Source organism: Mesoplodon densirostris, chromosome 11 (assembly GCF_025265405.1).
Source record: "Mesoplodon densirostris isolate mMesDen1 chromosome 11, mMesDen1 primary haplotype, whole genome shotgun sequence".
Classification (NCBI taxonomy): domain Eukaryota; kingdom Metazoa; phylum Chordata; class Mammalia; order Artiodactyla; family Ziphiidae; genus Mesoplodon; species Mesoplodon densirostris.
The window spans coordinates 78,425,422-78,441,218 of record NC_082671.1 but is presented as its reverse complement, the minus strand read 5'-3'; the positions used below and the strand labels follow the sequence as shown (position 1 = coordinate 78,441,218).

General features: G+C 44.2%; 1 protein-coding gene across 1 annotated transcript in view; it reads right to left on the bottom strand.

Annotated features, from left to right (window-relative positions):
• LOC132499575 (putative tetratricopeptide repeat protein 41) overlaps nt 1-15,797 on the bottom strand; it is a 63,526-nt gene that overhangs the window by 29,239 nt on the left and 18,490 nt on the right. The window contains 1 exon segment of the mRNA XM_060114230.1: nt 4,935-5,074. Within this exon segment, the coding sequence (XP_059970213.1) occupies nt 4,935-5,074 (140 nt within the window).

Genomic DNA, 15,797 nt, shown 5'->3' with positions numbered 1-15,797 from the left:
TACCACCATCACTGGTTATGGAATACTTTATGCTGTACCGAAATATTAGCCCGGGACAGGACTGACTGAGCCTGGCTCCCTGCAGGGTATTCTTTCTGCTCTCCTGCACCTACTGAAAGTGACCGTCTATGGCTTGGCCCAGAGCTTTCCAATAAGTGTCTTGCAAACAGGTTACACCTACTCTGAGATACTGATCTCAGCCCTGGAGGCAGCTGGTTGTGGTGTGGAATCCCTGGACCCATAGTCTTTTACACGCCCTCACGGGTATCATTCAAAGTGCCCCCTTCTCGGCAGCTATCCTAGGTCTCAGCCCTAGTGCTCACACTTCCCATCCTCCACTTCAAGATGGCCTGCATGCTGACTTTACTGAGATCAAATCTACTCTGAAAGATTGCCCTCGGATATTGGTTAGGATCACGATTGGCTGCAATTAACAGAAAACCCAAACTAACAGTGGCTTGATTTCTCTCTCATGCAAAAGTCAGAAAGTGGATGACCCAGGGCTATAGACACACCACAATGTCAGAGACACGGTTCCTCTTATCTCACTGTTTGACCTTGCCTGACCTCCATTCCCAAGGACACCTCTTGGTCTAAAATGGCTGTTGCATCACCAGCCATCACAGCCACAATCCAAACAGCAGGAAGGAGGAAAGAGGAGAAGGAGGGCACACCCTTCACTTCATGGAAACTTCTCAGAAGTTATCCATAGCACCTCCAATTGCATCCCATCAGCCAAAACTTAGGCATGTGCTCCTATCTAACTTCAAGGGAAGCTGGGAAATGTAGTCTTCTTTCCAAACAGTCCAGGAGGGGTGTGGGGACATTACTTACTACAAAAGGGGGACTAGATATTGGGAAATGATAGTCTCTGGTATACCTCACTTACCCTTTTCTTTTAAATTTCAAATTAGCAGTGTTTTCACCTATTTTCTTCCCTCCTGCCTATGCCAGAGGAAGGGATGCCCAACCTCCTTACCAAGGACCTGCCCCTTTGCAAGCTCTCAAAGTCCTGTGTTCCTCACAGAGTCCCCACCAGCATCTCCAATCCACCTCTCTCCCTGGCTTGTTTCCTGCTCCACACAAATACATAAATCCTGGAAGAAACCTAACTTGAACCTGGTACCATCTTGACTTTTCATCTTTCTCCTTTTACTGACACACTTATCAAACAGGTATTAGCACATGTGCTTCCCCATTTCATTATCACACACTCATCTCTTAAAGCCCTGCAGGTTGGCTGCTGCCACATATACCCCCTTCCATCTCAGGGCTTACCACTGACCTTTGCTCACCAGACCCAGGGGCCTTCTTTCAGTCCTCATTTGCCCAGGCCTCTAAGGAGCAGTTGATGCTGTTAGCCACTCCCTCTTTGATTTGGGGAAACTAGGATATCCTTATTCTCTTCCAATCTCTCACTCTTGTACAGGTTTTTTCCCTTTCCTCCTTTTAAGTAATTTTCCAATGACCAATTCCGACTGTCATTCAGAGATCTTGTTTCCTCATGGTTTTAGCATTCACATGTATGTAGATGTCTCTCCAGTCTCTTTCCAGACTTCTAATCCTATGTTTCCCCAGCTGGCTGGATACTCCCCTTGGATATTTTTTCTGAACTGCAAACTCAGCAGTTTAAATGTTAAAAGTTCATCATCCTCTCTCCAAATCCATGTTCCTCTTTCAATTTCCCCACGTCCATCATCAGATTCAAATCCTCAGGGTTTCCTTGATTTCTCTCCATGTCATGGCCACATTTCCAATCAGTCTGAGTCAGGCAGAATCCCGTCACAGGGAGGATGACAGCTCCCAATCTACCACCAGCCCACAGTGGTCCTTTGACCCTTGAGTCTCACTGCCCACATTGCCAGGAATACTAATCGGCGTGTCAAATGCAGCCATATAGTGTCAGTATCCTCTTTATGAAGACACGTCTTTTATTCCCCTCTTACTCCAGGCCATCTGCTTCTTGAGGGCAGAGACCCCACGATCCAAGAATTGAGTTCTGTGCTTCATGGGTATTCAGTAAACATTTGTTGATATGCCCAGTGACTGTGAAGCATTCTTAGGTCATGGTCTGTACTGGCCACACCTATGGAGCCCTGACCGAGCAAAGCTCTTAAACTGCATAACCTCAGTGGATATTTGCAGAAACCCTAGGAAATAGGGATTATTACTCCTCTATTACAAGCAGGGAAACTGAGGCTCAGTGAGGTTAAATCAATCCCCCAAGCTCACGTGGCTAGCCAGTAGGAGAACAAGGGTGTCCAACCCAGACCAGCCTATCTCCAAAGCTCTGCTCTGCACATTTTCTTAACGAGTGAGCCTCTGATGCATAAACAGAGGCCCCTTCACAAAAGTATCCTTTGGTTTTCCTGCAGCCTGATGCACCTACTGTGAAATACTAGGGGGAGAGTCATGAGACTTACTTTTTTAGCAAGCATACTTGCTGCTATAAATCATGGTTTCCCAGCCTCAGCACTATTGACTTCTGTGCCATCTAATACTGTGACATGGGGGGCGGCAGGGCTGGCCTGTGTAGTGTAGGATGTTTAGAGCATCCCTGGCCTCTACCCACTAGATGCCGTTAGCAAGCCCCCCGCCAAGCTGTGACAACCAAAAGGTCTCCAACATCGCCAGATGGTCCTTGACAAACAAAACTGCCTCCCAGTTGAAAACCTCTGCACCAAAACTTTAAAGTAACCTAATCTGAAGAAATTACAAAAGTGGTTTGGCAAAGAATGTATATAGCACAAATAATAAGCTCTTTCCCCTCAAGAATGTTCAGTACATATTTCAAAGAAGTGGTTATTGCCCAAAATCGTTTCAGAACTTCTCTTTGGGAAGGGCTTTCAGAGCCTAAAAAAATTATTCTGATAGTCTCCATGATGGCTAATCCCAAAGAACCGTTGCAAAAATATTTTGAGAATAAGATCATAAGATTGATGCCTCTGGAAGGAGTGTTTGAAGTGGGAAATCCTCTCTGAACTTCTCAGCTTTGTCATGCTTCCCGTGCAGCCACCTTTTCTCCCTTCACCCCACCTACTCCACAGGTTACGCTTCATCACAGTTGGAGATGCTGGCAGTGACTGGGAGCTCCATGAGGGCAGAAACTGTGCCCACCTTGCCTACTGCTATCATCCCAACTCCCAGCACAGAGCTCAGGCTGGGCAAGGCCTTCAGGGAATGTTAACCGAGTGGAGGACTGAGTGAACGAATGAGTGAGTGACTCAGTGAGTGAACGAGTGAACAGTTGAGTGAATGGCTGAGTGAATAGATGACCGAATGAGTGAGTTAATGAATGAGTGAGTGAATGAGTCAGTGAATGAGTGAATGGATGAGGGAATGACTAAGTGGATGAGGGAATGACTAAGTGAATGAGGGAATGGATGAATAAATGAATGCATGGATGAATGAATGACTGGTCGACTGAGCGAATGGCTGAAATCAGGCACTCAGTGATGACCTAATAAAATAATTGGTGCTTTCCAGAAAGACACATGTCAGTGTTGAAAATCTGGACCTCATGGGGAAAAAAGTATTTGGTGCAGGGGGAAATTCTATAATCAAAATAAGATATCAGAGAATCACTGGGCTCTACTCTCTGAAAATGCAAGAGTGGTCAAAATAGCTTAAATCAAACTCTTATTATCTCTAACCTAGGCCTCAGTTACTTTTTAACCTACGGATGGTAATAACAAAACAGCTTAAGATCTCACTATGTGCCATGCATTGTTTGAAGTGCTTTGTGCTCCCGCTCACGTCACCCTGTTAACAGCCCCATGAGGCTGATATTAGGACCCTCAACAATGAGAACTCTGAGTCAGAGGTTCAAATTTTTGCCAAAGTCGCCCAGCAGGAAGTGCCAAAGCACTTTAAATCTGGGTCAGTCTGTAAATAGCCCAGGCTGATGCACCACTCCACACTACCTTCTAAGGACACAAAGTACTGGCAAATTCAAATTGATTCATTGATTCATTTGTCACATTTACTAAGCACCAGAGGTTGTAAGACACCATGGTACATACAAAAATTGGTAAACAAGCGTGGCCTCTGCACTAAAGGGATTGCAGATCTTGAGTCTTATAAATCTCTTTAGATAGAATTCCTTCTAGAAAGATGTATGTTGATGGAACAGAGACAGAGCTTTATGAACATTTGAAGGCCTTTGTTTTAAAACAATAATAGCTTTGTCTCGGGTTACACTACCCTTGGCCCATAAAATACTACAATCGGTAAACATTTATAATTTTTTAAAGGACAGTTAAATCTCATCCTAAGAATAGTTACAGATATACGTCATGAGTGAAAGTTTCATTGTATTCAACAAGCCCAAAAGTTTCTATTTCAGGAAAAGTAAATCAACAGAGGGACAAGATAATCAATCAACCTTCCCCAGCATCTTTATGAAAATTACAACCACCTAGACGGGTGGGATAGGGAGGGTGGGAGGGAGGCCCAAGAGGGAGGAGATATGGGGATATATGTATATGTAGAGCTGATTCACTTTGTTATACAGCAGAAACTAACACACCATTGTAAAGCAATTATACTCTAATAAAGATGTAGAAAAAAAGAAAATTATAACCAACTCTTTAACCAGTATTTTATTAGTTTATTTCAACCCACTACTCTCGTTTCCATTTTGTTTTATCAACATTCCTTTTTTCCCTCCAAAATGACACCTATTGGTATTCATTCATTCAATCGTGACTCCCATCTATTTACTGGTTGTCATCACTAATATACAGTTTGGGACACAGATTAAAATCAAAGCTTCCTCACTGATGAACATAAGTAATAATTATTTATATTCATTATTCATTAGTTCCTCTATTTGTGGACTAAATTATAAACAAACAAAGGTAAATGATATCTGAAAATACCTAACACAAATTGAATAACGTTTGAAGGATTTAAAAAATTATTTCCCAATTTACCTGCACTAACCTGTGCTCAACACTCAAGAATAACTCTTCTGCTTCATTGGTCTTGCCCAGAAGCTTCAGAAATCTCGCAATAAAGGACATTAATTGGCATTTGTCAGTGGCAGTAACCTCAAAAAGTCTGCATTCCAGCACTAGAATGGAAAGAAAAGTAAATAATCCTAAAGCATATTTGGAAAGGAACAAAGAGTGCTTACCACTTAATCTTGATACAAGTTAAATATTAAATACATTTTCTATATTTCACTGTTTCTCTCAAAGGATCAGCACTTTGCTTTTATTAAGGTTTACATATATTACCAAGTATCTTAAACTACCACATGAAAAATAAGTCAAGGCCTTTAACTAATGCTCATATGTAAATTTTGAAAACCAGAGAGTCAAAAAAGAGTATTTCTCTAGCTCAATCCATATATTGTTGTCATTTGTATTTGGGAGTGATTTTCAGGCAAGAAATAAACGGTGTTTAAATTTCTTATACAATTCTGCCCTCTGTTGCAACTGTCTTGAATTACTAGCTTTAGCAGAAAGAACAAAATGTTAAAAGAACAAAATAGGGAGCATACCTGTGTGTGTGTGTGTGTGTGTGTGTGTGTGTTGTGCAGTTGTACCTTATCATATACAAATGAAAATATACAGAATTTTTGAACTTGAAGACTCAATTAAATACATGGTACCACAAAGTCATCATTTTCAGAATTTCTCTTTCCAAACATTCCAGTATCTAAACTCCTACATTTGTCCATTTGTTACATTTCAAACTGTTGTGCCTAATGTGTCTGACACAAATATATTCTTATTCCTCATCTGTTCCTTTGGACAAACTGTAGGCAACCCAGACCTTGGCTACCCTCTTGCTTTCTTTCTGCCAACTAACCCAGACCTTGGCTACCCTCTTGTTTTCTTTCTGCCAACTTTTCTGTGGATCCCCATTCATGCACGGAATAAATGTTCAGTGAACACCAATGTGTCAGGCAGCATTCCAGGCTCTGAACACCAAGCACAGCAGACAAGGGTGCAGCCCTTAGCATCAGGGAGGCCGCCAGGAGCCTCTGAACCATAGCTATGGTGCCTTGGGTTGGGGAGCAAAAACTAAACAGAGGCAGGGGAGAGAGAGCGCTGAGGGCCAGAGTCCAAGACATTTGTCTGCAGTGGCTGTCTGAGTAAAGGGGCCTGAGGTGGGTAAAAGAACTGAGGAGTGGAGCTAAGTGATGTGGGACCCTAAGAACCAGAAGTGGCTGCTCAGAACAGGCAGAAAAGGGCAGTGTGGACACAAAGCTAAGGGACAGGATCCTGTCTAGAAGTGGGACTTTCATACATTCCAAGAGGGTTACGAAGTCCAGACTCCTGTCAAGAGCTCAGGTTGGGATGGATGGTGTTCATCACTAAGGGGCCATTCAGCAGCAATACCACGCCTGGTGTTGCTCCAGGCACTGGGGATACAGCAGTGAACATGAGAGGTAGAGCCCTGCTCTCAAGGAGCTTATACTCCAGCAGCTGGGAGGGTCGGAGGCAGGGGAGAGGGGAGCAGAGATAGAAAATTTAAAAAAGAAACAAGACAAAGTCTGGTAGCAGTAAAAGCTATGCAAAGAATTAAAACACGTTAACATAACAGAGAATGACTAAGTACAACGTTAGATTGGGAGGTCACCCTGAGAGGGTGACAGTGCAGCGAGATCTAAATAACCAGAAAGAACCAGTACTACAGTGAGTGGGAAGAACATTGCTGGCAGAGGGAACAGCTGGTGTCAAGGCCCAAAGGCAGAATGTACTTGAAGGACAGAAAGAAGGCCGGGGTCTTACAAAATGATGCTACCCAGCCATGGAGGGGCCAGATTGTATAAGGCATTGTAGGCTAAACTGAGGAGTTTAGATTTTAGTATAAGTGCAACAGCAGACCAGTGGAGTTGTCTTAATCTGCCAAGTGACATGATCTGGTTTACATTCTTAAAAACTCATCTTGGCTACTATGAAGACAATGGACATTGTAGGAACAAAAATGAAAGTAGGAAGACCAGTTCAGAGGCTGTTACAACAGGCCAAGGGAGAGGGGATGGTGGCTAGGGCTCACTAGAGCGATGCTCGTGAAAAGCCGAGGTCAGTATGACACCTCTAACCTCTCCTCTTCAACATCATCCTGGGAGTCCTAGCTAGTGCAATAAGACAGGAAAAGAAAATAAAAGAGAGATATATATGGAAGGAAGAAATAAAACAGTCTTTCTTCACAAATGACATGATAGTCTATGTAGAATATCAAAAAAAAAAAAAAACTCCTGGAAATAATAAGCATTTATAGCAAGGTTACAGGATACAAGATTAATATTCAAAAGCCAATTGTGGGACTTCCCTGGTGGTCCAGTGGTAAAGAATCCACCTTCCAATGCAGGGGACGTGGGTTCAATCCCTGGTCGGGGAACTAAGATCCCACATGCCGTGGGGCAACTAAGCCGGTGCACCACAACTACTGAGCCCACACGCCTCAACAAGAGAGGCCGCGTGCCACAACTACAGAGCCCACATGCTCTGGAGCCCGGGCATCGCAACTAGAGAGAAGCCCACGTGCCACAACTAGAGAGAACCCATGCACTGCAAAGAAAGATCCAACATGCTGCAACTAAGACCCAACGCAGCCAAAAAAAAAAAAAAAGGCCAATTGCTCTCCTATGTACCAGCAATGAACAATTGGAATTAGAGATTTAAAACATATTACTATTTATAATAGAACACCAAAAATGAAGTACTTAGGTATAAATCTAACAAAATATGTATATGATTTATATGCATAACACTACCAAAGTCTGATGAAAGATATCAAGGAAGATCTAAATAAACAGATATACCATGTTGATGGATTGGAATGCTCAGCACTGTTAAGATGCTTGACCTATAGATTCAATGCAATCCCAGTAAAAATCTTCTATAGATGTCCAACCAACCTTTGACAAAGCAGCAAAGACAATTCAATGGAGATTGTCTAATTAACAAATGGTGCTGGAATAATTGGACATCCATGTGTAAAAAAAATTAATCTAGACACAGACATTGCACTTTCACCAAAAAATTACTCAAAATTGATAATAGACCTAAATATAAAATGAAATACTATAAAACTTTTAGAAGGAAATGCAGAAGAAAAGCTATGTGACCTTGGATTTGGTGATGAGTTATTAAATACAATACCAGGGCTTCCCTGGTGGTGCAGTGGTTGAGAGTCCACCTGCTGACGCAGGGGACACGGGTTCGTGCCCCGGTCTGGGAAGATCCCACATGCCGTGGAGCGGCTAGGCCCGTGAGCCATGGCCGCTGAGCCTGCGCGTCCAGAGCCTGTGCTCCGCAACAGGAGAGGCCACAACAGTGAGAGGCCCATGTACCGCAAAAAAAAAAAAAAAAAAACCAAAAGCACAATTCATGAAAAAATATTGTTAGACTTCATTAAAATTTAAAACTTCTGCTCTGTGAAAGTCACTATTAAGAGAATGAAAAGACAAGCCACAGATTGGGAGAAAATATTTGTAAAATACATATCTGATAAAGGATTTCTATCCAAAATACACAAAGAACTCTTAAAACTCAATAATAAGATATGTAAAGATGCTCAACATTATTTGCCATTAGGGAATTGCAAATTAAAACAATAAGATATCACCACACACCTATTAGAATGGCTAAAATCAAAAAAGTTTGACAATACCAAATGCTAACGAGGATACAGAACAACAGAAACTCTCATTCATTGCTCATGGAAATGCAAAATGGTACAGTCCCTTCAGAAGACGATTTGGCAGTTTCTTATAAAGCTAAACATAGTCTTACCATACAATCCAGCAATCATGTTCCTAGGTATTTACTCAACTGATTAATAAACTTGGCATGCAAATGTTTACAGCAAACGTTTGTCCTTCAATAGGTGAATAGGTAAACTGTGGTACATTAGTACCCTGGAATATTACTCAGCATTAAAAAGAAATGAGGTGTTGGGATTTCCCTGCTGGCGCAGTAGTTGAGAATCCGCCTGCCAATGCAGGGGACACAGGTTTGATCCCTGGTCCGGGAAGATCCACATGCTGCAGAGCCACTAAGCCCGTGCTCCACAACTACTGAGCCTGCGCTCTAGAGCCCGCAAGCCACAACTACTGAGCCCATGTGCCACAACTACTGAGCCTGTGTTCTAGAGCCCGTGAACCACAGCTACTGAGCCTGCGTGCCACAACTACTGAAGCCTGCATGCCTAGAGCCCGTGCTCCGCAACAAGCGAAGCCACCGCAATGAGACGCCTGCACACCGCAACGAAGAGTAGTCCCCGCTCGCCGCAACTAGAGAAAGCCCCCGCGCAGCAACAAAGACCCAACGCAGCCATAAGTAAGTAAGTAAGTAAATAAATAAATAAATAAATAAAAATATTTCTACTACTAAAAAAAAAAGAAAGAAAGAAATGAGGTGTCAAGCCATGAAAAGACATGGAGGAATCTTAAATGCATATTCTAATCACAACTGTGTATAACATCCCTGACAGCTTAGAGAAGGGCAGTGATGGTGGAGGTGGACACGTTTGAGAAACATTTAGGAAGTAAAAAATGCCAGGACTCAGTGATGAAACGTATTTGGGGAGGGGATAAAGGAGAGAAAAGTGTCAAGGATTACTCCAAGGTGGTAAATTGAGAGACAGTCCCTGGAACAGACCCTGTTTTGGAGGGATGTTCATGAGTTCAGTTTTAGATGTGTTGGGTTTGAGGAGCTTTGAAGACATCACTCAAGTGGAGAGTAGGTCGTTGGGTATGTGAATCTGGGGCTCCGACGATAAGCATGGCTGGGGAAGTAAATGTGTGAGTCACAGACACATGAACAATCACTAAAGCCACAGACACAGGTAATACTCTTACAGTGGAATTAATGAATGAGAGAAGAACCCTAAGGAATTCTAACACTTAGAAGCCAGGTAGAAGAGGAGGAACTAAAAAAGAGACAGAAAAGCTACAGCCAGAGAGATGGAAGATGAACCATGGGAGTATATACCAGTAAAACAGAGACCAGAATGTTTACAAGAGGGGGGCCAGGCCAAAAAATCCATTGACGCTAAGAAGTCAAGTCAGACAAGGACTGAAAATGTTCTTTGGATGACCTGTGCGTGATCTTGCCTATTTTTATTGAAGTGTTCATCATTTTCTTATTGATTTTAAGAGCATTTTTACATATTAGAAATATTGCTATTAATCCTTTGCCTGTTGTGTGTGTTACAAATATTTTTCCCAGTTATCACTTGCCTTGTAGTTGTGTTTCTGATTTTCTCAGAGTTGATTTGTGTTGTTTTGTTTTATGGGAACTTCATGTGTTTATTTAGACAGATTTATCAATTATCTTCTCTTTCATGATTTACTCTTTTGCTTTCTTGCTTAGACTCATCCATATTTTCTTATAGTTTTCTTTATATAGAATTTCACTTTCTTATATTTAACTCTAATCCTCCTGGAATTTATTTTGCTGCAATGTTTCCGGTAACTTAACCATTTTTACCAAATAGTGTATCATTATCACAGCACTATTTATTCCATAATCCATCTAATTTGAAAAGCTTCTACCATTTACTGATTTCTTATATCTGCACCTGAGTCTGTCTGAGCATTCTATTTTGTTCAACTGAGCAATTTTTACTGCCAGTAGCACTTTTTAAATTATTATTATTGCTTCATAATATGCTTAAATAACTTGAAATTCAATCTGCCCTCATTTTTTAAAACTCTTACTCTAGTATATTTTTTCTCCAAGAATTTTGGAATCATTTTGAAAATTTAGAAATGTTTTCATCCCATTGGGGTTTCAGTTAGAATTGTCTTACGTCTATAAACCAATTGGGGAAGAACTGACAGCTTTGTAACACTGAGTTGCCCCATCCTAGAATATGGTATGTCTCCCTACATACTGAAATCTTGTTTTCTGTAATTCTGAAGCTTTCTTATAAGAATAAAGATTGTGCACATTTCTTATTAAATTTATTCTTAGATAGTTCATATTTTCTGTGGCCATAGCAAATTGTGCCTTTTATTCTTTTAATTTTTCTGTAGGGCGATTTTGTCCCATTTACCCAAAATATTTAGAGATTCTGAAGGTATCAAGGGCAAAGATTCATACATTAATCATGAAAAGCTGGTGTTTTCCTATGTACTACAATCTTCTGACAAGATCCTGGAATGTAATGCATTTATCCTTTGCCCTAATAGGAAAGCCTGCCCCTTAAAAACAAGATGATTCTCCTCACCCCACCCCATCCACCACCTGGAGGGCAGCCAGCCAGCCATCTGTCAAGATGGAGCCAGGCTGGGACTCATCCTTCGACCACATCTTCTTCTCACCTTTGACACTGTCCAAAAATGCAGCTGCAGCCAGAAATGGGTGTTCTTCAGTTTGATGTGACCCAGGGCTCCAGCCAAAATCAAAAGTATCATGTCGAAGAGAACCTATAAAAACTGACCTGACCATAAAAGTTGTCTTATTGACTCAAAGACCTCTCTACTGGCCTATCAATCAGAGGTGCAGCTTCCCCAGCCAGCGCTGCTGGGTAGGGTAGGGGTGGGTCAGGAAGCATCAAGGGAGAAGCGAGTCCCAAACTTCAGAACTGCGCATCATTCCATGAAGCCAAGAAATTAGGCTTCTTGTTCTTGCTGCAGCCACCAGAGGGAGCCAAACCACACACTCGAGAGGGAGAACTGAGAACAGGGCATACAGAGCAACAGCCTGGGGGACTAGGAGAGATGTCAGACTGTCTTCCACCCGCAGTCAAACTAATGCCACTGGGCACTCTTAGAAAACTCTCACTTTTACTTGGGCCTCTCACTGTTGTGGCCTCTCCCGTTGCGGAGCACAGGCTCCGGACGCGCAGGCCCAGCGGCCACGGCTCACGGGCCCAGCCGCTCCACGGCATGTGGGAGCTTCCCGGACTGGGGCACGAACCCGCGTCCCCCGCATCAGCAGGCGGACTCTCAGCCACTGCGCCACCAGGGAAGCCCTAGAAGACTCTCACTTTTAAAGGAAACTACCAGAAGCAGGTAGGGGTCAAAAGTATCAGTAGCTTATTTACCTTTCAGAACAGAATGCAGATAAGGAAGAAGGAGCCTCAAAAAGAGAATTCTTAATCATCTCCCGCACGGGGAGGGAGGCTAGGCACTGTGGTTGCAAGGATGCTCTGAGGTCCCCATGAATCGGGGCTTTCTTGCTACTTGGAAGTGTGCCTACCTGGAAAGCTCCTCTCCACCCAGCAGCAGGATCTGGCTCTTCCTTCCTCGGGTCACTTCTCCCCGCTGGTGGATTTGGGGAAAGGAATCTCTGTCCTGCACCCACTCCCCAGGTGGGCCAGTCCTGCTTCGCAGTCATGGCTGGCTCTGCCTGTGCTCTTGGCCCTAAAGCCCTGCTCCCATCAGGGCGCCTCGTCCCACCTGGGCTTGTGCTTCCAGAAGGCAGTGGCTTCCCGAGGCTGCTTGCTGTCCCCTCTCTGACCCACACTGCCCTAAACGTGCAACACGATGGGTTCTCCCTCCTGCCCCCAAATAGTTTGTGACAGACTTGCTAAAAATGTAGGGGCATCAGAGCAGAGTTTCAACATGGCACAGAGAAGAAAATCATTTTAAATGGAATATTAGACACTCAGTTGAATGCATTTAATTGATATCCATCCTCACTTTGGGAATTTCTAGCTCCCTAGTCCCCTGGTTTCCCTCCTATCTCTGTAACCCCTCTTTCTCTCCTCCTCGCTGCGTCCTCCTCCTCTGCTCACCCCTCGGAGTTTTGTCGTAGGCCCACCTCCCTTCGTCCTGCCCCTGGATGCCCTCATCCCCTCCCCTGGCTTCAATGCCCACAGTATGCATGTATCCCTGGCCCGGCTGTCTTTCCCTGAGCCCAGAGAATATCTCTTCCCAACATTCTACCATCACTCCAAACTCAGCACAGCTTCTGTCCCCTAAAGCTGCTCCTTTGGGAGTGTTTCCTGTCTCGGCTGATGGCCAGTCGTTCAAGTCAGAACCATGGGAAGCACCTCTGACTCCCCCATCTCCTGTACCCACTTCACGATCAAGTCCTGTGGATTCCACCTCCCAACCTTCCCCTGCGTCCCCACTGCCTCCCCCTTGTCGGAGCCAACGTCGCCTCTCACCTGGGTCATTACCACTGTCAGATGTCTGGCAAGCCAAGCTTGTCCCTTTTTTATTTCAATCTTCACACCGCACCCAGAGCGAACTTTCAAAACCAAACCTGGCACCATCTTGCTTAAATCCCCGATGGCTTCCCACTGCTCTTCAGATCAGAGCCAGATCCTTAGCTTGACCCTCCATACTTGGGTGCCTGCCTGCCTCTGCAGCCCCGGGACTCCCTCCATGCCCACCTCTCACGTGCCCATACTGGACTCGTTCAGCCCTTTGCTCACCACTCTTCCTCCCGACTCTGGGTGGCTGTTCCCTCTGCCCTTTGTCCAACTAGCTCTCACTCATCCTCCAAGTCTCAGATGAAATGTCACTGCTTCAGGGTGACGTCCACTGTCCCTGAGGCCAGGTCACACCTCCCCGCTCTAGGCTCTGTGCCACCACTGTGTAGCACTCCCCTCAGGCCGAATTGCTCCACAGTGTCTATCTTTTACACGCCAGCAAAAGCTCCATTAAGGCAGGAACTACGTCTATCGTATCCATCGCTGTATCCCTGGCATCTAGCATCATGCTTGGCATAACCTAGGCACTCAGAAAATACTGTTGAATTAAGTTGGAGGAGTGGCAGCATTTGCCCAGACCTTTCAATAAAGAGGGCAGCTCTCCTGAAATCGCAGACTATAATACAGGATTTCTCGAAAACCTCATTGGAAGAATATTCCAGCTGCACCCAGGAGGGCAGATTGACTCCAGGTTGTGTGCAGCTGCGTAACCATGGCAGAAAAACAAATGTTTGAGGAGGCCCAGGCAGCCAACTAGACCTCCGATGGTTATTATATGGGATTCCTGCTATAATTAAACCTTGTTCTGATGAATCTAATGCATCTTCTATTGCTTAGGCGATGATACTTGGCCTTGTGATTTGTACTTTTAGCAACCCCAAAAGGAAAAAAAGGAACCTACACAGTCCTGGAGGGACTTCAAGGATCCCCCGCACCCCCAAGCCCTGCACACACACGGCCATGGGCTGACTCTGCCAACCCGGTGGGAGGTAAGACCCAAAGGTGGACACAACTACCACACGCAGTGACGTAATGACAGCTTCGCTTCATGAAGATTGACCAGAGAAGGGAAATGAGGGCCAGGTAGAGATGACCGAATGGACATGAGAGGCTCTGTGGGAGTAAAGTCTATGGACTTGGCCTTGATTGAACATGAAGGGTGAGGAAGACGGAAGGTGTCAAAGGCAGTGATGGAGGCCAGGACTCCCTGCTGAGCAGGCCCTGGGGGCCGGGGTAACACGAGAGACTAACCAGTGGCATCTTAGTTGATTGCACAGACAACAACATGCTTGCAGAATCACCAGAAGAGCCCTGTGGATGGCTCCAGCCTAGTTCAAAGGGACACATTCTGAACTAGGTCCATTTACATCTTGAAAATCCTCACACATTGAAATGTTAGGCAATTCCCTCCCACTTTCAACCCAGCGCCTGGCCCCTTCCGTCACCATGACACCCACGTGATGACAAGCTGCTAATAGTATTATTGCTTGATCAACGTGTAGCATCATCAATTAGAAGCAGTATCAGGAAGGACTTCTATCCCACCTTGGAGATCCGATCTTCCCCTGGCTAGCGTCCAGCTTCCTATGACACACAGAACTTCCCCACCTTGTCTCTCACCTCCTATCTCCCTCCCCGACCCTGCATCCCTAAGCACTGACACATTTCCTTATGGACCTGGCTTTATTCAACACGCTGGTATCCCTGTGAGTATCACGTGGGTCCTTCTACATGGAGGATGAGTAGATCAGACAAATTCTAAAATTACATAAATTGTACATGGTCCTAAGAATAAAGGTAAAGCCTAGATGTCTCAGGACAAAAAGGGATGGAGGTATGGTTATCACCCAAATCCATTCTCAACTATCTGAGACACCCTGGGCAACTTACCTCACTTCTCTAAGACTCAGTTCCCTTAATTTCAATAAAAATATTAATAGTATGAGAGAGGTCTTATGAGAATTAAAGTAATACATATGAAGTACTTAACTTAGAGCCTGGCATATGACAAATGCTCAACATCTGTTTATGATCACTAAATGATAAACCCCATATGGGGTTTTTTTAGAGCAGGGATTAGTTTTTGAACTAATTAGTTCTTGAACAAAACTAGTTTTGAACTAGTTTACCTAGTTCATTGCTATGTCAACACTGCCCAGTGAGTCCATGTCCCGGGGAAGGTGCACAGTTACTATTTGTTGAAAGAATGAATGAAGGTTACTACTGTTTAATAAGCAAAGAAACAAAGGATGAAGGGCGCGGGTGGGGGAAGGGGGCCTACTATGGAGAGCAAAGAGCAGAAAATTAACCAAAGTGTTGTCTAAACCCAAGCCAACAGGCAGAAGGTCAAAGCAGAACTGTCCCAATGTGGATTGAGGCCATCCTTGACAGTAACTGCACTTTTCCAGCACTGAGTGATAGAGGGAGTTAGGGGCACCCTCAGTAGAGGGAAGACAGAATGAAGGACAAGCTTGGGACTGGTGGATCTGAAATAATTTAGGTTTTGCATCTATTTAATTTGAAGTGGTTACTCAGGAAAGACGCTGATCAAGCAATAATACTGTTAGTAGTTCTCGAGAAGTGGGGCGTGGACCCTGATACTCTGAAAGGAGGTCAAGGCTGCAAACACGGATCAAGAAGGAAGATGTCGGAGTGTGGCTGAAGCCATG